At 38.0% G+C, this 24,667-nt stretch overlaps 1 protein-coding gene across 3 annotated transcripts in view; it reads left to right on the forward strand.

Moving 5' to 3' along the window:
• Window positions 1-24,667, forward strand: part of KCNIP4 (potassium voltage-gated channel interacting protein 4) — a 436,897-nt gene that overhangs the window by 84,810 nt on the left and 327,420 nt on the right. The window contains exon 1 of one of the 3 annotated variants that reach the window (XM_040555566.1): window positions 21,592-21,937. The exons of the other annotated variants lie outside the window; for them this stretch is intronic. Within the exon in view, the coding sequence (XP_040411500.1) occupies window positions 21,850-21,937 (88 nt within the window). The 5' untranslated portion in view covers window positions 21,592-21,849. Of the gene's footprint in view, window positions 1-21,591; window positions 21,938-24,667 lie in introns of those variants that run through there. 3 annotated transcript variants of the gene reach the window in all.

A 24,667-nucleotide genomic window follows, 5' to 3' on the forward strand; every position in this document is an offset into this window, starting at 1 on the left:
CAGTGGTCTGGTTTGTCTGGGCAATATACTGCTAATGTATCCTTGGTTTAGCAGCAAAATACATCCCACTCTTACAGAACTGGTGTCTTGGCAGACTGTTTCTTTGGTGCATGTAAGACACCTGCTGCCATCTATATTGGTTTGTTGTCCTGTTGGCTTGTAGTGTCATGGGCTCTTAAGCAGACTTTGATAGTCCTTGTTTTGTTATCTTTTTCTTTTGATATATTTAGTCCTTCCCAGATCTGTTAGTTGGTTTTGCTTACTTCTCTGCCTGCTCCATGAAAAGTTGTCATTTAAGAGGACAGGCCACATGAATTTGTCTACCTTCTGTTGCCCAGTTTTTTTCCACTGTGCTCTGTGAATTTATCTATGCATTTCTCATCTGCATCTCAGGCAGATGAGACTATCGTCTGCGGGACGGGGAGGCTTGTTGCTGATACATGCTGAATTTCTCTGGAGCCACAGTAAAATCCATAAGGGATGTTTATGTATCATCAGTGGGATTTGGGCTCAACTTGAACTGAGGTTTAAAAAGATGAAAAACAGGAGGAAGAAGGAACAGTGAGATTAAGGTATTAAATAGAATGAATCAACATGTAAACTAACATTATGTTGTCTTTAGAAAATAAGTATCTAGTGATGTAGCATCTCTAGAAAAGGCAAAAGGAAAAATCCTCCTGCCATATTTATCTCTAGAATATTATAAAGTTCAACTATTAAAGATATTTTCTAGCAGAACAAATTCTCTGTGCATTTTGTTAAAGCAGATACTGAGAGTTTAGACTTGCCAGTGCATAGAAATGTGATGCATGGTGATCTATTTTCCAACTTAAAATTGGAAAAGAAGTTCTTAAGCGAATAGTTTGTGATAATGGAAGGATTGGTACATTCTTGGTACACTGAAATGGAGAATCATATTTTCTTCTGAAAAAGAACGATTTTCATATTACAAAGGGAGTAGTTCAAATAGGCTTTGACTACTTACTGCCTTTCTTCATTTTACTGCTGTATCAGATTGCTAGTCTCCTGTAAATGTTTAAGCCAGGGCCCCTTTTGGAAGGACCCAAGACATGATACAGGATGATTAGTCTTTGTAATGTCCCAGCGAGATGAGACTGAATTACTGCCTATGTCAGATAAATTTTAGCAAGATATATGCATTGGATCCCATAATAAGGAAGTGGCTGTGCAGATGCCAAGCTTCTTCTGTCAACACTCAGACAAAACATGAAAAACTAACTCTGAGACGTGTTAGGCCTTTGTTTCTGCAAATGTCTATAAAACACAACTCATCATTTCCTCCTCATCTCCTGTGTTTGCATTGACTGAGCCAATTCACCCTTTCAACCCAAGTGTGCAGATAACTCCTGTTAAACTGAAACCTGTGTCTCCTTCAGCTTAGAAAATACATCGCAAGGAGTGTTTTCAGGTTCAAAAACCACTTATGGTGATAATTCAGATCAATTTTCAGGATAAATTCAGTGCAGGTACACCACAGTTTGTGGGGCTGGATTCAATTTTGCTAACACTTATGTCTTCCCTATTATTTGTGTTAAAGACTGGATTCCTTGACCCAGTTTGGGATTGCTGACTGCAAGAGCAGCAAAGAAATTATCTGGGGAGCTTGTAGGAGACTTAAATTTCTTTTAAAACTGGTGATTTTTAATTAGACTAATTTCACCGTTCTAAAGATACCCATGCAATTCTTCACACAGGCATGCCTTTTTGATGAAACCGAAAATAATTTTTGATCATGTATTCCTAGATTTTCTTCTGATCTTATCTGAAACCTGTATCTGTAAGTATGAACATGACTAAAATATGCAAAAATATTCAGCACTGCAAACTTGTGAATAAATTCCTATTTCTGAAAGTATCCTTTTGTCTAATGTGTTGCCAATACCTTTTTGACATTATCATATTTCACCTCACAGAAGCTATTTATTTCTAATTTAGAATCCTAACAGTGACATAGAAGCAAATTTAGATACTTTATAACTCACTAAATTCTCTTCAGAATTTACTATTAAATGTAGTTCTTTTTAAGACTGATTATCTTTGCGCTACAGTTTTTGTGACTCCTGGGGACTACTGATAATTTCTTGTGTTCTAATACTGAGACGTGCCAGAAAAGCATTCCATGAATAAACATCCTACTTGTGAGTTGAGATTAGGCTTCGTTAAAATTACTTTGATTTTTGTTTTCCTATTGTCCCACACTTTCTTCTGTAATGACATGCCAAGAGCACCTTGAGTTTACATAATTGAGTTAAAGCTTTAGCTTTAAATTTCTGTTTTTGATGCTTTAATATATTCTTGCAGAAGAAAAATGATTTGTATTTTAACATGAAAATAGTTTTCAAGAATGAAACAAAACATTTTCAAGGTATTCAGCTAATTTTATTTTCAGCTAAGTTTATTTTCAATAATAAAGCGTTAGCAAATCATGTCTTCCCTGTGAATATAGTCAGTTCTTCAGCTTTAAGTCAAGTTCTCCGCCCCTTAAGAATATGTATGAATGTCAGTGTAAAAGGTTCCTCCATGAAGATAAAGGTCACAGAGAACTGATCTTTTCGCTTGCTTTTTTTTGAGAGTTTGACAAAACAAATCTGTAAAAATAAATTATCAATTATATGCTGTGCAGTGCTTACCTCTTCCAGGTGCTGCCTGGGCAATTAGCTTATGATGTCCTCTCTAACAATTCCATCTCCATCAGCAGTCAGAATCGTTGAATGGCTTGTGTTGGAAGGGACCTTAAATATCATCTAGTGATGATATCCAACCCCTGGGCCATGGGCTAGGATGCCCTGGGCCCCATCCAACCTGGTCCTGAACACCTCCAGGGATGGGGCATCCACAACCTCTCTGGGCAACCTGTTCCAGTGCTTCACCACCCTCTGAGTGAAGAACTTCCTCTTAACATCTAATCTGTCTCCTATCTTTCAGTTTTAAACCATTCTGCCTTGCCCTGTCATTATCCAAGTGAGCTAAGAGTTGCTCTCCATCTTTTTTTATGAGTCCCCTTTAAGTACTGAAAGGTCACAGTGAGGTCTCCCTGGAGCCTTCTCTTCTGTAGGCTGAACACCCCCAGCTCTCTGTCTTTCCTCACAGGAGAGGTGCTCCAGCCCCTTGATCATCTTTGTGGCCCTAGGAATCAGCCAGTGCATGATTCAGGCTGGAAAGGATGTTTGGTCATCTGATCTAATTCCCTGCTGAAAGCTTCTGCTAGGTCTTCTCCATTCCCTTTCTGATACGGAGTTGTGGTTGAGCTCACCCACTGGGATGACCCCTGTGGTAAAAGAGTTGAGGTAGATTTTGTGCACTCGTAGCTGCTTCTTGGAAGAGTCAGTAGCAAAGAGCAGAGATCTGGAGGAAAGTAAGACCTCTGTGATGCCCTTGACTTACGATTCTTTCCCAGCTGGGATTTCAGTCCTACAGAGGTATATGTATAAAGAACGTGCTGCACATGTCTAACTTTGTTATCTGTAACAAGAAATTAGGCGAAGGACAGAAGATTTTGAGAATTCAAAGATGAATTTAAACCACTTCCGTGCATGTGTAGTATCTGTATTTGCTGTGGGCAGATACATAATACCTCAGTAACGAGGCACAGTTATCAAAAAGTTATTTGTTATGAGTTGTATGTATGTATATATAGATAGGGACAGACCTATCTATACATATGTGTATATACTACAGTGAAAAAATTATTTCTCCAAGTATGAGGGAACACACAATACATAGCATTAATGCAAAGCACAGTAGTCACCCTTAAGTATGTGTGTCAGTATTTACAGCAGGGAACACTCTATAAGGTAGTATAAGACGAGTTAATGTCTCTGCTTTTTCACCAGCTACTGTGGTAGTTAGTGTGCATTTAATGGAATTATTTTTTTTCCAATGGCAATGAAAGCTTACCTTTAAAAGTAAAATCCAAGTGACAAATTGCAGACAACTTCAAGCATTAGATCATTAGGATCTCTTATCTAAATTGTTTGCATGTCATTTTACCTTTGTAGCACTGAATAATTTGGATAAATGATTCTTCAATTGGTAATTGCATTTCCTTAACAACAGTTGGGTGATGGTACATAAAAAGTAATAAAAGCCTTCATGCAGTGCCCTTTCCTGGAGCTTGTCACAGTCTCTACCTCTGATAGTGTATGACACTGATTGCTCAATTCATATTTCCTTAAAAGCTGTAGCTTTACTAAAGTTGTATCTAAAATTATACTGCTTTATTTCAGCACTGCGCAATTCACATAAAACTGAAATTTGCTTCTTCCTTTTGTTAATACTAGAATATATTTTGAGAAAATGTTTAACTTCAGTTCAACTTTTTAACTTAAGTGCCTGTAATTTTTTTCAAAACCTAAGGTTGCCATTAGAAACTTAGTTTCCTAGTATTTATATTATATATTATGCTGAAAGATTGTTTGAGCTCTTTGTCAATGTCATGAATTATATAAGTGAATTTAATTCTGGATTATTTGTATGAAAATTACACAACTTCTATAGCTGTGTATATGTTGTCTGAAGTTCATATGGGACTAAAATCACGTCTAGCCATACTGGGATTTTTGCTGGCTATCCTGTCCTGATTGCTTGGAGAGCCATTCATGAGTTACCTACAGCAAAATTAAGTGAGGTCAAATGTTGTCCACCAGCTTATTAATTTGATATAAAAATATCAAAAGAGAAGTGAGAGTTCAGAAAGGAGGAGTAGTAGAAAAGGTGTCAAAATGTAAGCAAAGGTGTCTTATAGATTGCAAGAGATAATCACCACCATGGATCCAGTGGTGTCCCATTGGTCCATTGTCTTCAAAGATTTGGTGGGGAAAGTCCATTGTGTCTTGAAAAGGCACTGTCTTTCCATAGTGTCCACTCATGGTCTTTTTACCTGGTTTCCAATGTAATTGTATGTACTGGTTCATTGCTATGCATGTTGTTAAATTTCTGATTGGTTGGGATCGCTGTCCCTGGGCAGGAAAGGCCCCAGCACCATGTGCCCAGCACGTGCTGCACTGATATTTTTCTCCTACCCATGCATTCCGGCCAATCCAGAAGAGATGTGCTAGCCATAGGGAGAGGTAGGTCAGCATTGCTAGACAGGCAACTCTGCAAACAATGTTTGAGACAGAGCAAGAATTTGAGATTTAGCCAACAAAATGCAAGTATTGTGAAATATAGAAACATACAAATGGAGAGTAAAAATGACAGATAATCATGAGTGTTTGTTTTTATTTGAGATGAAGCTATTTTCCCCAGTTATTTGATATAACTGGAGGAATTACGAAAATTCACAAAAAAAAATTAAAGAATAGATTTCACCCAAGGAAGACAGATTTTCCAATATCTCATTCATGTTGTTTGAAGTTCCTTTGGCTTCTACAATAGAAAAGATTACTACAATTTGAGTAAAATCTTTCATACGTGAAAATTATTAGAGGCATAAAACTTTAATTTGCTGAAACATTCCCCAAAATACTTCTCATGCTAACTCCTACCTTTTTTTGTAAGCTGAGATAGAAGTGATACCCTGAGACCTGCTTGTTACTAGTATTCCTCGTCAGTCTTCCATTAATAACTTTTTAATTTGATTTTATCTGTAGAGTCTCTCTTTCTAGAATATAAGTGGATGTTTGGTTTTACTGAACGTTTTCTACCCTGGCTTTATCTGGCTTTCTATAGAAAAGTGTAGTGCTTGTTAAAAATGATTCATAGGTCAAATATCTAACTATTGGTACAGGTAACGGCATGATAGCTGTCTAGGAATATTGACTGCTTGATTGCCTGGAATAGAAAAGCTCTTATGCCTCTGTAATATCCATACATATAACTTTTTTATCACACACAAATGTAAATTCACTTGGTGGTTTTACTAAGAAAGCAAATAAGTATATAAATCCTGCGTATCTGTTCTGACTCTCCAAGAATATAGATTCTTCAGACTTGTTAATTATCCCGTTTTTGTTTGAAAAATTGGTAGTGTGATAGGATAGCTCTAGAAACCCTAATCTAGAATGTAATAAGCATTCAAAGTTGTTCAAGTCCTTCCCTTATGTAATCTGAAATGCACAGTTTAATTTCCCCCAGTAATAAACCAGTTTAAAACCTCATTGCAACTAGCACTATCTGGAGTTTCACTGTATTGGAAAATTGATTGGGATATGAGTAAGCTGCTCCATCTTGAATGAAAATACAATCAATGTATTAGATATATTAATTTCCTCATGCATCTTTGTCTCCAGTGCCTGAGTTCTGTATCTTTTCCATTTCGGTGAGACTTACTAGGAGCCATTATACTTGCAAAGTACTTAGTAGACTTCTGATTGCTACAAAGAATATAATTGTGTTAGAAAAGAGGAATCAAAGCCTTCCTATTGCATGGAAGTGTCCAAAAGACTTGCAAATTTGCTTGCAAAATTCTGAAAATCCTTAGTAAAATAAAAACACAATGCATTTTTATAAAACTAATGACACACAAGAAATTTCTTAATTCAGATCTTATTGAATCAAATATCTAAATAAAATAGAGTTAATGTTCGTTCTTTGGAGGCTGTGTAACTTTGATATTTTGCCAAAGAATATTTTCCTTTATTAAGATGACTTTTGATATTTAATGTGCTATTTTAATTAGATGATGTCAAAATCTAGGCTGAAAATAGTGTAGCCTTCTGAGCAGATGTGAATAATTATTCACTAGATGTTTTTGACAAGGCTTTGATGTATACATTTTTTCAATGTTGAGTTATTTTTAATAAAGAAATTATGTATTTGGGGAACAACTGGTTGTACCTGCCTATTAATGTGTGAAATTGTAACAGTGTCCCTAGAAATGTCATTGCTGGAAACAATAATTGTCATTAAAATCTCAGAGCTCAAACTGTTCACAAAGCTGGTGAGTTTCAAAATACAAATATTGCCATCTTCCAAGTCAATTAATAATAAAAAAATGCTCTTTTTGTCACAATCACAGAATTGAAGGGGTTGGAAGGGATCTCAAAAGATCGTCGGGTCCAACCCTCCTAAAAAAGCAGGTTCCTTAGAGCAGGCTGCCCAGGCAGGTGTCCAGACAGGCCTTGAGTATCTCCAGAGAAGGAGACTCCACAACCTCTCTGGGCAGCCTGTTCCAGTGCCCCATCACCCTCACTGTGAAGAAGTTCTTTCACATGTTGGTGCGGAACTTCCTGTGCTCTATCTTGTGGCCATTACCCCTTGTCCTATCCCCACAAGCCACTGAAAAGAGGTTGGCCAAATCCCTCTGTCTCCCACACCTTATTTATTTATAGACATTGAGATCAATGTCCCCATTGGCTTTTAAATTTCACCAGGATAGATAAAATATGACTCCCATTTTAGTAATTCATATATTTATTTTGTTGTCTTCTAAAATCATAGAATGGCTTGGTTTGGAAGGGATCTTAAAGATCATCTAGTTCCAACCCTGCTAGGACTCGCCACCCACTTGACCAGGTTGCCCAGGGCCTCATCCAACATGGCCTTGAACCCTTTGAGGGATGGGGCATCCACAGCTTCTCAGTGCAACCCGTTCCAGTGCCACACCACCCTCTGAGTGAAGAATTTCCTCCTAACATCTAATCTACATCTCCCCTCTTCTGGTTTAAAACCATTCCCCCTGTCCTATCAACCTGACCGTGTAAAAAGTTACTCTCCATCTTTTCTTCACAAGTCCCCTTTAGGTACTGAAAGACCGCAATGAGGTCTCCCCCAGAGCCTTCTCCTCCCTAGGCTGAACATCCCACAGCTCTCTCAGCCTTTCTTCATAGGAGAAGTGCTCCAGCCCCTTGATCAACTTGGTGGCCCTCTGGACCTGCTCTAACAGTCCTATGTCCTTCTTGTGCTGGGAGCCCCAGACCTGTCTGCAGCACTCCAAGTGGGGTCCCTCAAGGGCAGAGTAGAGGGGGACAATCACCTCCCTTGACCTGCTGGCCATGCCTCTGTTGGTTGATTGTTTTTCTTGACTTCCCCTCCCTTTCAAAAAAAAAAAAAACAAAACACAATGAACATTTGAAAATAATATGAACTTTCAAAGCAAGTATGTGCATATATACACAGATTGAGTTTAGAGACCAAGCTCCTAATAACAGTAACTTCTACTGAGCGCAGTCTTGGATGGAAAGTTGCTCTGTGTTTCTGCAATTATTTTTTTGAAAGAAGTGTGGTATAGTACTGTTAATAATGGCAAAATTGTTTTCAAAAATGTCATTTCTGCCTTTCTTTAAAAACATAATCTGTCCCCTTAGTACTTAATATTGACTTGCCTAGGATAGATGTGTGGTGGATGCCTCACAGCTATGCTGCCAGTCTACTAATAGTGCAAGAATATCAAACTGTTGTAACACCAATCAGAGTGAATGAAGTAAGAGTTTTTGGACACTATCATCAGATGATCCATTTGGTTTCTGAAGCTCAGGAGTCTGTATCCAACTGAACAATCCTTTCTAAATCAGTTTCATGTGCTGCTCTGACTTCAAGAGTGTGAATGCTTTATGGAATTTACCACTTTAAAGGGCAGTTTTACTATGGAGGTATATGGCTAGTGATACATATGAATGGCACCATTTATAAAGCCTTTCAATCAGTTCTAAGACTTCTGTGAAATTACATAATATCCCTGCTTCATAAAATCATTAGTCACAGACTTAAGAGAGTACTGAACTTAAGCAGAGCAAAACCAGTATTTTCATTCTTTTTAATGTTTAACTCCTTTTAGCTGCCTTCATCTTAATTGATTTGTCAACTAACTTGCATTTAAATTGTAGCAATATCTTAAGCTCTTTGTCTTTTCTAGGTGCACCCTGATATTAAACTCTAAAACAACTGAAGAGAGAAGAGAATATAATTCATGCATTGACACCTTTCTTAACCCAGCTTTAGAATGAAGTTGATGTTGCTTTTTTATATTGCTAGGAGTTAATCTATAAATAGTTGAAAATGCAAATCTTCTCTCTGTTTTTCTTGACTTCTTATTCCAGTGGTTTTCTTTGAAGCAGCACTCATAAATATTCTTTAATAGATGAAAATATCCTTGAAGAGCAAATGCATTCCTAAAGTGTTGTAAATGTCAAAGGAAGGATAGAGGTAAAAATTATCTCTGAATTTCTTATTTCTACCAGAAATTACTAGAATAAAACTCCCGGGGGGGGGGGGGGGGGGGGCGGGGGGGAGGTGGAGCAGGGCAGGGGGAGAGCTTGCAGAGAGCACTGATAATGCAAAGATAACTATGCTGTTTCAGGGTGCGATCTTTAAGATCAGATGCATGTTGTGACTTATGGAAAGCTATATCTGATTTAAGTTACTTACTTTCTTCTTGTAGTCACAGAGGAATTCATTAGTACAAAGAAACTCAAGTTCTATATCACGCAACTTCCATTTCCAACCTTGGCTTGAGTCAAAACTCATTCCACAAACGTGTTTTTTGATTGTCTATCCTAATGAAGTTTATAGACATACCCTTCTGCTTTCTCCATCCCTATGCTTATCAGATCTACACAGATGTTGTAGATAGGTATAAACCCATTACTGTCCGTGTGAACTTCACCAATGATCTTAGAGGATATTACTATAACTGCTCCAAATTTTTTTCTTATTTAGTGTTGTATACAAATTTACTAAAGCACATTCAAACTGTCAATGTATTTTTGGTCACTACTTAAAAAAATAAAGTAAAATATGGAAATCGGAAATGCTTTTTGTATCAGAATATCAAATGTTGGTCAAGTGTTTCTCAAGAACCTGTTGAAACTGATTTTACTTATGGTGACCACAAGAAGAAAATGTCAGTATCTTATTATAAAGATTTTTTGTCTCGTAGCAGCTCTGGGGAACAGTAAAACCAAGGGCAGGTAGCAATGTACCTGAGGCCTTACCAAACTGGGACTCTCTTCAGCTGTTAAATGTTTCATTTCAGTTTGGAATTAACTGTGTTGTTTAATACTCAGAATCTCTTGAGACATAATTTTGTTTTCTGGCTTCATATACTTCCCCTAAAAGATGGGGATATTTGCACTATGAGACACAAAAACATAAAAGAACAAGGCTGAATATGGAAGGCATCTGTTGTTGTTGTTTTTCTCAGTAGGAATAGGATCCTGAGGGAATAGGATGATCTAATTGAGCTAATATAAATTGTGAACTATAACATTCATTTAGAAGAGACCTGAAATGGGATTCCAGCTTAAATTGTTCTGGAAAAAAGTCTTGGACCTGTAATATTAAACTGATTATTTCATGTATATTCATCTTTTTGTCGCTCTACATCAGCTGTTTCTTGTAACATTGTGTTTGGAAACTTGGCTTAGGAGATTGTGGACAATGAGTCTTCACTTGTCATCTTCTGTCTACTCGTTAGTTTGCTCCCTTGTACTTGTCACAGGCTGGAATGAAGTTTTACAAATTCACGTGTCAGTGTTGTTAGTTTTAAGACTGTTCAGTTTAGGATTCACATGTCAGTGTTGTTAGTTTTAAGACTGTTCAGTTTAGGAAATACATATAAGATTTGCTAGATTACAGCACACTTATTCATTACAGTTCAGAAAAATGAAAGTAAAAAAAAAAACACTTTGAATAGCATATACTGGTTGGTCCACATTCATAGGCTATACTGAATAATTAGAAATCAGAGTAGTTCAGTTGGAAGGGACCTGCAAAGATCACCAAGTCCAACTGCCTGACGAAAAGTTAAAGGATGTTATTAAGGGCATTATCCAAATGAATGTTGACAGGCACGGGGCATCAACCATCTCTAGGAAGCGTTTGACCACACTCTGGGTGATTTTTTTTTTTTTCCTAATGCCCAGTCTGAAACTGCCATGGTGCAGCTTTGGTCTGTTCCCGTGCACCCTATCATCAGTTCCCAGGGAACAGAGACTAGCACTTCCCTGTCCTCTTTGTTACACTGATAAGCTGTCAACAGCTGATGCTGATGTAGTGGCAACAACGACTAGTAATTTCCAGCCACTGGTGCATCACGATGGCAATGAGAACCTTTACCAGAGAAAACAGACACTTCTGAAGCTCTATTGAAGGGTTGTTCTAGTGATGCTTTTCTGGCTGGTTGAAAGAATCTTTTATGCACTTCTGTTTTCAGTATCATCCTGAAGTTCTGCCACTTCGCACTGAAATTTAGAAACCTATAACATCATGTTTCCTGGTAAGTAGAATGTCGGTTCCAGCCTAATATTGCTGCATGTACTCCAACAGGCAAAGGAAAAAAAACTTTTCAAGAGCTTTTCACTCTCTCATTCACTTTTATATGCAGCTGTATAGATCCAGAGTAAAACTACTTCTTTATTTTGGATTATTCCCTTTGTGTACCGTTCTACCATTAAACTCTTTGCTTACTGAGTCTCTTTTCTTACTGAGTTATTGGCGGGGAGAAGGAAGAGGAAGATGACTTATGGCTTCTTCTTTAAAGGGGTAGAGGAAGCTAGTTAATTGAAGCATCAATACTGGCAACATTTATATTGTATCTTTTTTGAGGTTGTTCTTCTAAAACAAGTGTAGCTGCTTCAAACCCCAGAATGGAAGGACAATACAGAAGCATGCATGTCAGCATCATGGACTCACTGAGCCTTTCAAATTGCAGGAGTGACAGTAAAAGACTTATTTTGCAAAGGAGTCTGAGCCAAGGAATTTTTAGAAAGCACAAACTTTGTAGAGCAACTTTTTTGTTTTATCTCTCAGATTCAGCAAGAAGTTGTTGTCTTTGGCAAAGAAGATCAATTCTAGTTCTATTCAATTTTTAATGCATTATCCTGATGTGCACTTTCTGATTAGCTAAGACCACTGTGCATATTTTTCTAAGTAAAGTATTTCAAGGTTTTCTCAGAGAAGTATCCTCTACCAGTCACAGATGTGTATATATATTACCAGCCACTTTGAAAATGACATTTAATTCTAGGTGGATTATTAATGTAATTCTGGGGTTCATAGAGTGTTTGCTGATAGAATTGAAGCTCCTGGACTCCACACATGTTTACAAAAACTAATAATTATGGCTAGGTTTTGACAGTCTTCTCCAGTGTTATGTAGATTAGAGCGATCTTCTTGTGTATATAACTACCTCAAAAATAAGCAAAAGCCTATAGGGAGGAAAAAAACAACAAAAAACAAAACGCTATAGAAAAACACTGAGGATTCAGCAAGCAGAATATCTCTCTATTATGAAGTTGTTAACAAAACAAATATCTTTCAGGGTATTTGATACTTGGCAGATCTGCAATAGCTAGTTGTTTGTAAGTTGATTTTTTTATAGGTTTCTGATAGGAAAAAAATTGTTATAGGCTTGAAAATGAAGCTTTTTTTTTCCACCTTCATTCTGAATGCAGATTTGTAAAGGGTCCTTTAACTTTGGAAAAATGCCTTGACCTTAAGTATTCGATGGCTTAAACTTTTGAGTACTGGAGCATTTTTGTTACAACTTTTGTCATCTCTTTAGAGCAGATGTGCATTTTAACCACCAAAAGCTTTGTGCCATTTAGAATGGATAAATTTGCTGATATCCTTCAAACCCAGGGGAAGTGACAGGGGTAATTTTTGCAGTTGGTTTAAGATAACAAAAGAGTATCATTAAAATTTGATCACCTTCTACTTAAAGTACTGCTGGAAAAGGGATAGCTGTTGCTCTGGGCAGACCAGATTTTTTAGTTTAAATGCCAGATGTTAATAACCATGGAATAGATTATCTAGTAATGGACCAGATAAAGGGGAGTTATAAAAGAAAGCATCTTTATAGAAGTAAATAAAGTCTGGACGAGGAGTGGAAATGGTTTTGAAAATGCATTTCTAGAAGAGAAACCAGGATAGGAGCCTCTGGAGAGGCAGTACAAGAAAGGACCCAGCCCCCTGAGAAAAGTCTAATTTACTGTTAAAGAACTAGAGAGTGATGTAGAAACTCTGTTATTACCCACTTCAGATACTTTAACTACTTCTTCAGGTGCAGGAATGTCTTGAATGATATAAAGTAAAAACTGGTTTACTTGTTGCTGTCTTTGTGTGCTATGGTGATCAGTCTGAACTGCACATTCAAAGTAGGCACAAGGTTGCAGCCAGGAAATTATGTTCTTCTACTGCTAAGCAAGTTCAGAAATAGCACTGCCTTTAGAGAATGAAAGTGGTTAGATCATGAGGATGCATTGCTGTGAAAGGTGACTGGAAAGAAATCTTCTTGTGGTAAGAGGTGTTAACACACAAAATGTTGCTGTGGGCAAAAGAAGGAGAACACCATTGTCTGTATCTGGTCTATACATCTACAGAGTCAAGAGTTAAACTTTAAATAAGCAAAAATAAAATAATTTGTAATCAAAATACAAAAAAAAAGTTATTAGTCCAATTGCAATCATATTAGCAGTTCATGCTGATCTGAGATCTTGTAGTGCAATGAGATCCACGACCAGAGACCTTCAGGAATAATTTCATTTTGATATCATCCTTATTCCTTCCCCAGATAGTATTGTAATCTTCCCTCAGGCTGTAGCATGTATTGAAATAAGACTTTCTCCTGTTGGTACTATTCTAACTTTTATTAGTTATTTTCCAAGGCAGAGTCACACAAAGCACACTTGTGGTGCCAGTCTCCCCCCCCACCTTCCAAAGCCAAAGCAATATGTTATATTTAGAAACAATATTAAAAAGTGAGAAAATTCTATAAATGTTTTCAAATAAACATTTTGCCTTCAGAGCAAGTCAACTAGATAAAACATCTGTTACCCAATTTTCTTTTTTTCCCCCCTCATTCATCATGTGGAAAACAAAGTTAAGCTAGTAAAATGTGACCAACTTGAATTCTCTCAAGAGTCGATATGGGGGAGTCTGGCTAATGATGATGTAAAATGTAGGATGAAATGTGATTACTAATTGAAAACATCTTTAAGGAGTGTGGAATTACCCAGTTTAACCAAGAGGCAAGAACTAAAGCTGTACATAATGCCATAAATTCTTTATTGACCGAAACTGGTAAGGGCATCTTTGCAATTAAGATGCTTATACTTGACAAGTTACCTGTGTATTGGAAATTTCAGAGAATTTTTTTCCCACTATAGTTCCTTGGACATGAGATAACTCTAATAGAATTTATTTTTTGACTGAACAGCTTATCTCTTCCATTTTTAATATAGTTTCTGCAGTAGAAGTAGCTGTCTTATTCCGATGGGGGAAAAGTTTGAAGTTATAATTTCTGTAATATAAAACGTGATTTCTACTTGGTGACTGAAATTCTATATCTAGGCACATGGAGCAGCTGCTATGAACTAAGAAATTTCTGCAGGGCTTAAGAACGCTCACTCAGTCCTGCACCATACAAGACCTCAGAAGTTTACCATCATTTTTCTGGTAACTGGTGGTATTTTCCTGTATCTTTCATCAACACCAGTGCTCAGGAGAGCGTGCACGATAGAAGAATTATTGTGCTGATGTATAGAAATGAGAGAGATGCTCTGTTGTCATTACCGGCCTTGCAGTTAACTTCCTGTTCTAGGCTTCTGAGTTGGAAATTTATTTACAGCCAACTAATGAAATTTTCTTTTGCTTGCCTAGACCGTATATAGATTATTATGGTTATCACTGACTTGTAACCTCATAATAGCTGAGTTCATAATAAAAACTACCTCACTTCCTTAGGCTAGAGAGTTGGAAAATGACTTGAATTTATGCTGAAGGCCCTCATTTGATTAGATCTTTTTAGACTATGTTATCGCGAAGAGACTGCAGTGATGTCATGCTAAATTTTTATGGTTTCCTGAGCTCTGAAGCACAGCAGCCCAAATACCTGCTGTACTATGGGATGCTCTGAGCTGGGAATCAAAGATTTGGCCTTTCATTAATGCCTGTGGGTCACACATGAGGTTAAATTCCCTCTTTGCTCCATTGTATTGTTTTGTTTTTTTTTAATCTCTAAGATTAACTTTGATTCTTCGTCCTTCTGTCTCTGGTCCTTGCGGACTGATTTAAAGAAGCATTACAAGGACTGATGAGGGAAGCTTGCCTGAAGCTGCAGGTAGTCATGGCCATACTTTTTGGAGAAGTGGCAGTGTATATGGCCGCAAAAGAATGTGTGTTAGGAGGCAGGGAGAAAAATGATACTGCATGGATGTTGTATAAGGCCATCAAAATCTGCAGCTGCGTGTAGTGTGTGACTTCAAGATCATAATGCGGACTCAGAGATTTTACTTTACAGGGCCAGCAAAGTTAAATGGATGTGATGCTCTCTCATTTATATCCTTGATCATTGTGTCCTATCTGCAGTGCATAATGTGTAGCTTCTTCAGGCTTATCCATAGCATGAAGCCAAGATGGATTTCAAACTTACTGTAGTTAATAAAAAATTAAAAGCTTTTGGAATGTTTTTCATTTCCCTATAATGCAAACAAATGTGCAGTATAGAAAATCTTAGTTCTGAGTGGTACAATTCTGAGCATATATGAACCTTACTTGTGGGTGAACAGGGTTCAACTCAGGTTTATCAGACCAACCAGATAAATTCTAAGTCAATTTAAACTGACAAATGGAAAAATAATTTTAATTATTATATACATTGGGAGAGCTAATCATCTATATTATGTGGAATATCCCTGGGCCAGTATTACAATTGCAACAGTTCTGGAAAACTGGGGAGTAGATGGGTAACTGCTTATAACTAAAGGGTACTGCAGGATTGCAGACAGGCTGTCCTCAATATCTGCAGGACCCTGCTAGGAGGGGAAAGACAGACACCTCAGGCCTAGCGTTGGGATAGTTTAACTTTGTATTTCATAATTTCATATATACTTATACATGAATACTTAACAGGATAAATTTTGGGTTGCAGGATTGCTTGTTTCAAAATTACTCCAAGCAAGGATGATCTAGGCTCTGAAGAGCTGTTAGGGCTGTTGCCTCTGCCTTTTCTTTCTCCTCCCTGAGGTAGTAAATGCAGCATACTCACCCAAATGCATTGCAATTCATATGAGTTTAAGGATGTGAAGACTTCAGGAGTTGCACTTCTTAATCTTAATTTTGCAGATTTAGTTTGATTTCCTGATTAAACTGCAAATTTACAGAATCCACAATTGTTTTGGGATAGCAAAAATGATGGAAAGGTGGTGGTGATGATGGGGGATGATCCCTGAAAACTCTAGAAAAGCACTTGACTGAGAAGATGAGATGGAATTTCTTTCTCTCTTCCATTAAATAGAGATTGAAATGTGTGTAGAGTCTAGTAGAACTAAAATGAGTATAACAACTCCAGATATCTTTTTCCATAGGGAAGAGAAATTAGGAATTAATTCTTTCATCTTGGGGGCAAAACTTAAACTTCTTATGAATGATGTATGTGAATTTATGATACTTATGAACTCAGAGCCACAAAACAAAGAGAAAACCCGTATACTTGTTGATAGTAGCACATCTTAATCTTTTTTCATTTGAGAACACTCAGCATTGGTTTAAGTTGGGAGATAAGGCCACGCATACAAAACGGGGTCTGTATAATAAGGGTGAATAGATTTTAGTGTTCTGTAGAAAGATTATTCGTAACACAGCTTGTGCAGGTTTTTATAGTTAGCTTTGCATACAGAGATTCAATTTATATTGAATGTTAAAGGCAGTACTCTACGTTCTGCAGTGAGAATTTTACAGCGTGTGCACAGAACTTAATGTGCAACATGAAAACTGCATTATGCTATTTTATGTTTTAGCAGGTAAGTTCTAGCCTTGTTTATTCCCCAGCACAGACCTCTGGCTGGCTGTGGAAGGTCAGGCTGGGAAGTTGCTCATGTTTGACACCACAGTATTCGGGAGTGATGAATATTTAATTAGGCAAGAGAGGACCATGTGGGAGGTTGAGGCAGCTGTAGCTCCTCATTGACTGTCTGCAGTATCATCTTAGAGTGTTGTGTGGAAATGAATCCCTGGGCTAAGCTTCAAGGACACAGAGGAGGTTAAAAAAAAAAAAGGCATTCTGATTGAGTAGCTAGTTACAGGGAAGTCAGAAATAATAGAGACAAATGACAAGTGTTTTAAAAAGTGTTTTTGTTATGCTGGTCAAAGGTTTTATGCTCTTTCTGGCTAAGCCACCAGGTTTTATTGAGCTCCATAAATGTAATAGAAAATTAAGTTTGAAACTATAGAGTCTAGAAATATAACAGCAATGGAAGTAATTTCTTATATACAAGTATTAGCTATTAGAATGGAGCATGTGTATGACTTGCTGATATGCGAACGGCATGAGATAGCAGTCATTTCTCTGTAGTACCATTCTCAGCACAGCACTAGTTGTTTGATTTTTGATGATATTATTAGCAAGCTTTCAGGAGAAGCTAAAAACTAGAGACAGAAGCAGGAGGATTGTGCATTAATTTTCAGTGGTATAGGCTGGGGTAAAAGTCTCTTATTTTGTGTTGCACATTAAGGAACATTATGGATGGGATGGATAAGTGAAGTTGGAATGCTATGAAGTTGGTATTTTTCTGTGAAGTTTTTGTTAGATTTTGCTAAATAAAAAAAATTGTTGCCTTACCTAAGTACATTGGCAGTCCCCCTGCTAACTGTGCTGGGCTCTGTGGCAATTACTATTCCCACCCGTGATAGAACAAGGCTATGTCTACATCCCACATGAACATCCATTTTAATATGGAGTAGATGAAGTAGAAAGACTTTTGTGTTGCCTGTTATTGCTGTAATGTTCAGGACGGAAAACAATGAGCAATAACAATTCTAAACCAAGTAAATTTAGCTTCAACCCCTAGCTTGTTGGTATGGAGCAGTGAGGAAGGGAATATCTATCTGCATCTCTGCTTTCCCGGCTCACATTCTAGCATGTAACAATTGCTGGTTTGTGTTATTATCTAAGACTTAAATTTGGGCAAAAAAATAAATTTTTGGGAGAAATTTGTATTGCTGCTTACTGTTTGTGGCTAAAGCCATGGCTGGTATGGTCATAGAAATGGTGAATACTGTGGAATTCTGCAGTTTCTGGTGCCCTTTGTGAAAAAGGGCTCTAATCCTGCTGCATCTATTTTAGATGGTAGTCAACTTTGGACACCTTGCTACAAGCTACTGTTGAGTCAAGAAATAAAAAGAGAAGAGCTATTAAAATAAATACACTGGGGACTGTGATTTAGAAAGACTCTCACATTTATGACAGGCAAGGAGCAACTGAGAGGAATCTGACGATGGTCATCTACGCATGGCAGCTGTTTATTGCACTGATCGTAAACATCTTGCTGTTACCTTGTGTTCACCCATCTGTTTGTTTCTGCCCATCTGTTATTTCTTCCCATGTGCTTAGGTTGTAAATATCTGTTCTTTGAAGTAAGGTGGCTAGAAACCCTCTGATAAAATGTTCAGTTGTGGAATTCAGCACTTGCGTTACGAACAAAGACTCTGGCAAGGCTCTCCAGTCAACAGTGAGGAAACTGTGTACAGGTTCTCAGTGTTCCTGGTTGACCCTTTCTGAGGTTGAGGCTGCTTACTGAATTTGTTGTTTTTAGAAGATTCAAATTAGCTCTTTTTAAGGAATAGCACAGGCTACTTCGGGAGGAAATTGCACTCTTTGAATTTGGAAGATCGTTTAAAATGTATGTGAATGAAACATACAATGCAAATAGTCTCCAAGAAGCTGATCAGCTTATGTACTCTGCATATGTCACTTCAACTCATGTTGTTGTGTGGTTTTGGTTTTTTTTGTAATTTTTTTATTGCCAGTCTGGTGAACTTGCATCTAGCAGGCAATGTCATCCTTATTGCAGGGATTTCTTATCTTTTTTTTCTTAAACCATTATGCAGTGTTTTTTTGCAAGTTGAGTCCTTGCCGTTGTTAGCTATGACATCCAAATTTAACTTCTGATGGAGTATTTTTAAGGGATGATTTTGCTTTTTGTTATTAAATGCAATCTGTATTTAGCGTTTTTTCTCAAAAAGAAACTATAGTGCTAGCTAATTCAACGTTTATCATTTTATGCTAAGTCATCACAATGGATTATTCTTTTTATGGAAGATTTTTCTTGTAGCTTTGTTTAAAAATCTTCATATAAAAAAATCATAGAAAATATTTGATTATTAAGAGCTGTAGAGTACACTTCGTACATTCAGAGGAACTTTTCTATTTTGTATTTGAAGTGCTGCTGTGGTTGGTCTCTTTTAAAACAAATAAAACCACATTTCCTGCCCTTTTATTTCATTAATTCCAAGTACTTCAAAATAAAAGAAGTTGCTTTGTACTGTTCTGGGGTGCCTGTCAATTGGGCTGGATAAACTAATTTGAAAATCCAAGAGTTTACAAATAATATTTACATTCTCCTTCCATTTGCTTTTCCTAAACTCTGGGAAAAGAATTGTTTTGCATACTTTATTCCTTCTCCATTGTACTTCAATAGTGGTTTCTAAACCCTGATTTCGAAGTACCTGATTCCCAAGTCAGAACTTCCAGGAACTGATCCATGTCCTTCTGATGTTAATAGAAATCTTACTAAAAAAAAAAGTTTTACTTCAGACCTATATATATTATGAATTAGTAGGGGCAGTCATTCTTATAGATATAAAAAGTATTTTTATATTCCAGTGCAGAGACTCTGTTTCTGAACACTTTAATATGTCCCATCTTGAAAAAGCATATTGCCAATACATAGGAGTTGGTATTCTCCAACATTATTTCACTATAATGTATTTATTGACAAAACCATGGTGTTTTTTAACTATTCTTCATTGTGATTTTCCTTTCCACTCTTCCCTGATCTGCTTTTTTTTTTTTTTTGATTTGGGGTAAGTAGCTTCTAGTCAAAGATTAGACAGCCATTTGTTTTGAGCAGGAAAACAATGGGAGCTAGATTCGGATTCAGTTTTGTCAGAATATTACACTGTTTGTTAAAAGCCTCATATTGAAACTGGTCTGAAACCTTACATGAACTTTTTCTTAGACAGTAATTACTATTATTGCTGTATTGAAATGTAAAAGGTTTAGGAAAATGAGTCAGAACTGATGCTACTTTGTTTTAGGGGAGGGAAAAAAAACGATCATGGTGACAATGCTTATTTAAAGCTTTAGAAAACCAGTATTTCCCTTCATTTTGAAGTACTACTGCAAGTGAAATTTATATAAAGCAATTAAAAATGTTAAAGGATTAAGCAGGTCAAGGACTCTGTCTGAGAACCATTTGCATTGGCCTATTCTGTCCTCAGCCAAAGACGAGATGCTCACAGTTCTGTTTTCAGTATCCATCTTCACTTCTACCAGTTGTTTAGGGAGTTTCCCTTTCACAGGTGGAAGAAGGTGGCAGTGGTGTTAAACTCTCTGTGGCAAGGTTTTGTTTTCTTGTTGTTTGTGGATTTATTTATTTTTAATGCCTTTTCTAAATAGGAGAGTGGCTGTAGGAAGAAGCAGTGCAAATACGAAACGCTGAAACTTGCCTAGTTCCTTCCAGGGCTAAACCCTGCAATGGGCTAAAATGGGGATTTCTTGGGGGTGTTTCATTTTGGCTCTTTCTGATAGCTTCATGGCCTCACTGCAAGCATAAGAGAGCAGGCTTGTGTTTTAGTTAGCATAGACAGAAAACATGTCATCTAACTGCAAGTTTGCTAATGCTTTGATGTGTTGTGTCTAGAATGTATTTATCCCTGCTCAGTGCACAGTACAAAAATAGTTTGAAGATGCGCATTTGTGTTTATTACAGTTTTTTAAAGGCATTCACCAAAATGTTTGTGTGGTCGATGCTGTCAGTAAAATTAGATCAGACAGTGATTTTCTTCTGTTAAGCTTTTCCTTAATGGGTTCTTTGTCTTCTTTTAACTGTATTAGGCATTACGTATTGCATCACCATCTAATGCAATACTCGGAGTTGTTCTGCGTTTCTGTAGTCCAGGGAAGTAGTCCGAGGGAAATGAAAACGTATTCTTCAGCTTCTCTGCTCATGGGGAAAGACTTCAGCAGATCACTTTTATTAATAGGAAACGCTTCTCTCACGCAAGGCAGCAAAGCATGAATTTCTACGGGAGCAGCAAAGAGTGCGTGCAGCTTCCCACCCAAAAAAAGCCTTTCTTGGAGCCACCCTAGCTGAGGTCTGTTGGCTGCTGCCTGCCCCAGCCTTGGGGGACCCCCTGGGGCCCTGCAGCTTTTGGGGGGGCTGGCCAGGAGTTCCCCAGCTCCCCTGCCTTCTTCAGGTGAGCTAGAGGCAAGGCAGCCCTCTCTTCTGACCTTGAGCAGCGTGCTGTGATATCCGCCACTGGGATGTTTTCTGTTAAACCCACCTTTTGATGTTGTGCTGTGATTTATTTATTTATTCTATCCTCCTCCCAGCAAAACGGAGTGATGCCGTGCCCTCGATTCCCTTGCTGATTCCCTGAGGGGCAAAGCGGAGCCTGTGTGTGATGGGGGTGTGTGTGTGTCTGTGTGATTTATGTGGGGGGTGTGTGTGATGTCTGTAGGGTGTATGTGTGATATGGGGGGTGCGTGGTGTCTGTGTGTGATGTCTGTGGGGTGTGTGTGGCATCTTCGTGTGGTTGTGTGCGGTGTGGGGTGTCTGTGTGTGATGTCTGTGGGGTGTGTGTGTGATGCGAGGGGTGCGTGGCCCCGCCCCGGGGCTGCGGTGCCCGCCGAGCCGACCGCGGGCTGTGCGCGGGCAGCGCCTGCGGCGGGAGCGGCTCCGGCCCCCCGGCGCCCCCCGGTGCCCCCCGGTGCCCCGGGGCTTTGCTCGGCAGACAGCGGAGGGAAGAAGCCGGGGGAGTTTGGGCTCGGCTGCTGGGAGAAGGCGAGTTGCGAGGCTGCCAACTGCCTCAGAAGTTTGCTGCCAGGAACGGTTCCCTCTATCGGCAAAAGTGCCCGGCTCTTCTCAGAGGAATATCTTGTTGCTTAAGATGAGTGGCTGTAGGAAGCGGTGTAAGCGAGAAATCATGAAATTTGCCCAGTACCTTCTCAGGCTAATCACAGGTTCTCTTCACACAGGTAACGGCTGTTTTTCTTTGTGGTCTAACCGTGCGGTGTGTTAACAGGACAATTGCCTGCGTTTAATGTAGTGATGGCATTGCTTTATGTTTATAATTATCATCTTGTAAGTAATAAAAAGAAACCTACAGACCAATTTGTGGCTGGGGATAATAAAAACAGAGCATGTGGTCTTGTGAACGTTGCGGTGTTTAGACAGCGTGAGGGGTTTCCTTGAGCACTGGCAAACCTGCACCCCGATGGGGCTGCGTGTCTACGTGCCTTCACCTACTCACGTGCGTGCCCTAACGGGGAGCACAGCACCCACGGGATGCATGGCCATAGAGGGGAAGCTCCTGCTTTTTATTTTCACTCTCCCCTACAGATTTACCACCGCAGTCAGCCTACATTCTTTTTCGCAGACACTTGTTTTTGCTTATTTCCACATGTAAACCAACTGCGATGTGGTGCTGTAGCAGCTCGCTGCAAACTTTAAATGTTTGTGCTTTTTGCCCCTAAAGAATTTGGAACTTAAGTGGCTGCTGACTTAATCTATTTTGGGTAACCTTGGATCAATTGTACAGTGTCAGAAGGGATTTGTAAGCTGGATTGATCAAACAGTATAGTTTTCTTTTTAGCACTTGGGAAAATACACTTTTCTTGCAAATCAGCATTTTCTCTGGTTATTCCTAGGGACTGTCACACATGACAATTTACATGATGTGTCATTCTGTACTAGTGAAATACAACTTTGCTTCTTTCTAGACTTCAGATATGTTTTTCCCTGGAAAAATCAGCAAGCAGAGGTGCAAGTCCAGCCTTAGCAGATAACAAGCAATTATACTAACAGGATTATTGAGAATTAAATGCTGTTCACTTTGCTAAAAGCGTTTTGAAAGTTTCTGCTGTTATTTTATTTTTTGGTTTATTAATCACTGATGGAAAGCTTTGAAAGCAGAGTTGACTCTGCATTCATACTTCATTGATAAATTGCATTTATCAATATTTTGGGTTATACTGCTGTAGAAATCACTGGCAACCAGTACTTTACAAGGTACTTGTGACTTATGTAAATCTAATATGAACTAGTGTAGCTTTTCAATAACCCTGAGTGTTTTGTAAAGTAGAATTTCCCTGTCTTTTTTCTGTCCTATTCTTATTCTGTCATTGTTGCTTTTTTTTTTGTGTATTGTATCAATTCAGATTTCTTTGAAATGCTGACTTCTTGCTCCTGTGGGTTGCTATGGAAATTAAGTAATAGACGATGCAAGAAGAAAGCTGTATTAGAGATGAAGGCCAATACTCCTATTTCACAAAGTCATTCAAGCTTTTCCTTTCCTGTGTACCAAATGATGTGCTCTGTTTTTCAGACTGATGTTTGTATTGCAAGTTTTCTAAGCTCACAATTCAAAACCATTTTCCAGAGTCGTTGTGGATAGTGGTTATACTGTTACTACTAAGAAGTTGTTTCACTTATAATTAAGAAGCACATCTTGGAGGCTAAATTACTATAAAGCTGGTAGAGTGTACGAAATACGTTACCTTAAAGGAGGCAAGCCTTAATCCAGTCTTTTGCATTAGTGATTTAAGGCACTTTCACACAGCTCTCAGGAACGGAGAAAGTTCCCAGGATTTTCATTTACTTCTATTACAGATAACAGCAGTATCTTACTACTCTTACTAGGATAATAGTCCCTGCTGTGTTCAAATGATGTAACAAGTAAGATCAAAATGTAATGTGACAGTAATTGAACCGCAAAGAGGTAGACTTAAACCGTTCAGTTCTTGCATAGCCCAGTCTACCACATCTGGCAGTTTGCATCAACCACAACTGTTGCAATACCAGTTAACTCTTCTACCTTCAAAATCTAATGCATAATTCATTATGCTGATAATTAGATGATAATTAATGAAGATGAATGAGGAAGTCTAGTTGAAAGTGTTAGATAACTATAGTTAATTTGTGTATTGAACATGTTGCTCTTTCTGTGAGTGTTCATTCTAAAATGTAGAATCACCATCAAACTAAAATGTATGCTTATTTAGATTTTCACATGTGGGCAGTCTGCTCTGCTTACATGACTCAAGTCACCAAATTATTTTCACACTGCAGATATCTACTAAGGAGTACAGCAGGGAACCCAATTTAACTTCCCTGTTGATAAGATTTGGCCCGTGTTTCTTCTTTCAGGTGTTTATTTAAATTCATACTTTATAATAATTTGGAACTACACATTGTTGAAAGCTCAAGCACTAAATCTAATCCATACCTTTTTTCTGTATGGGTAAGCATGATGAATATATCTCACCTTCATTAATATAAATCTGCATGAGCACTGGTGTTGTGATTCATTTATCTTCTAATAAGGGTGAAGAGAGCTAGGACAAAGGCTCAGTTTGTTGTCTATAGGCCCAACTAAAGTCACTGTTGTTGATTATTTTTACTGCTCACATTTTGCAATCCATTGTGATGCTAAATGGACCTGTTCTATGGTGAAACTTGATTTATATTTCTATATAAAATATTATCTAATATGGCTGTCTGAGATGCTCTGTAAACATGGACTTGTGCTTAATATTCAACTTGGCTGTAACCAACATTAATGAAACTACCCCCCTTATTAAAGGTAAATGCTACATACATTTTTACAATGGGCTCTAAGCGACTATCTCCGCCTAAGTCCAGACCTCCTCCTTTTTTATTTTACAGCTTGTTACCATGGTTGAAAGCAAAATGTAGTGAAAATAAAG

The sequence above is a fragment of the Cygnus olor genome, chromosome 4 (assembly GCF_009769625.2).
Source record: "Cygnus olor isolate bCygOlo1 chromosome 4, bCygOlo1.pri.v2, whole genome shotgun sequence".
Classification (NCBI taxonomy): Eukaryota; Metazoa; Chordata; class Aves; order Anseriformes; family Anatidae; genus Cygnus; species Cygnus olor.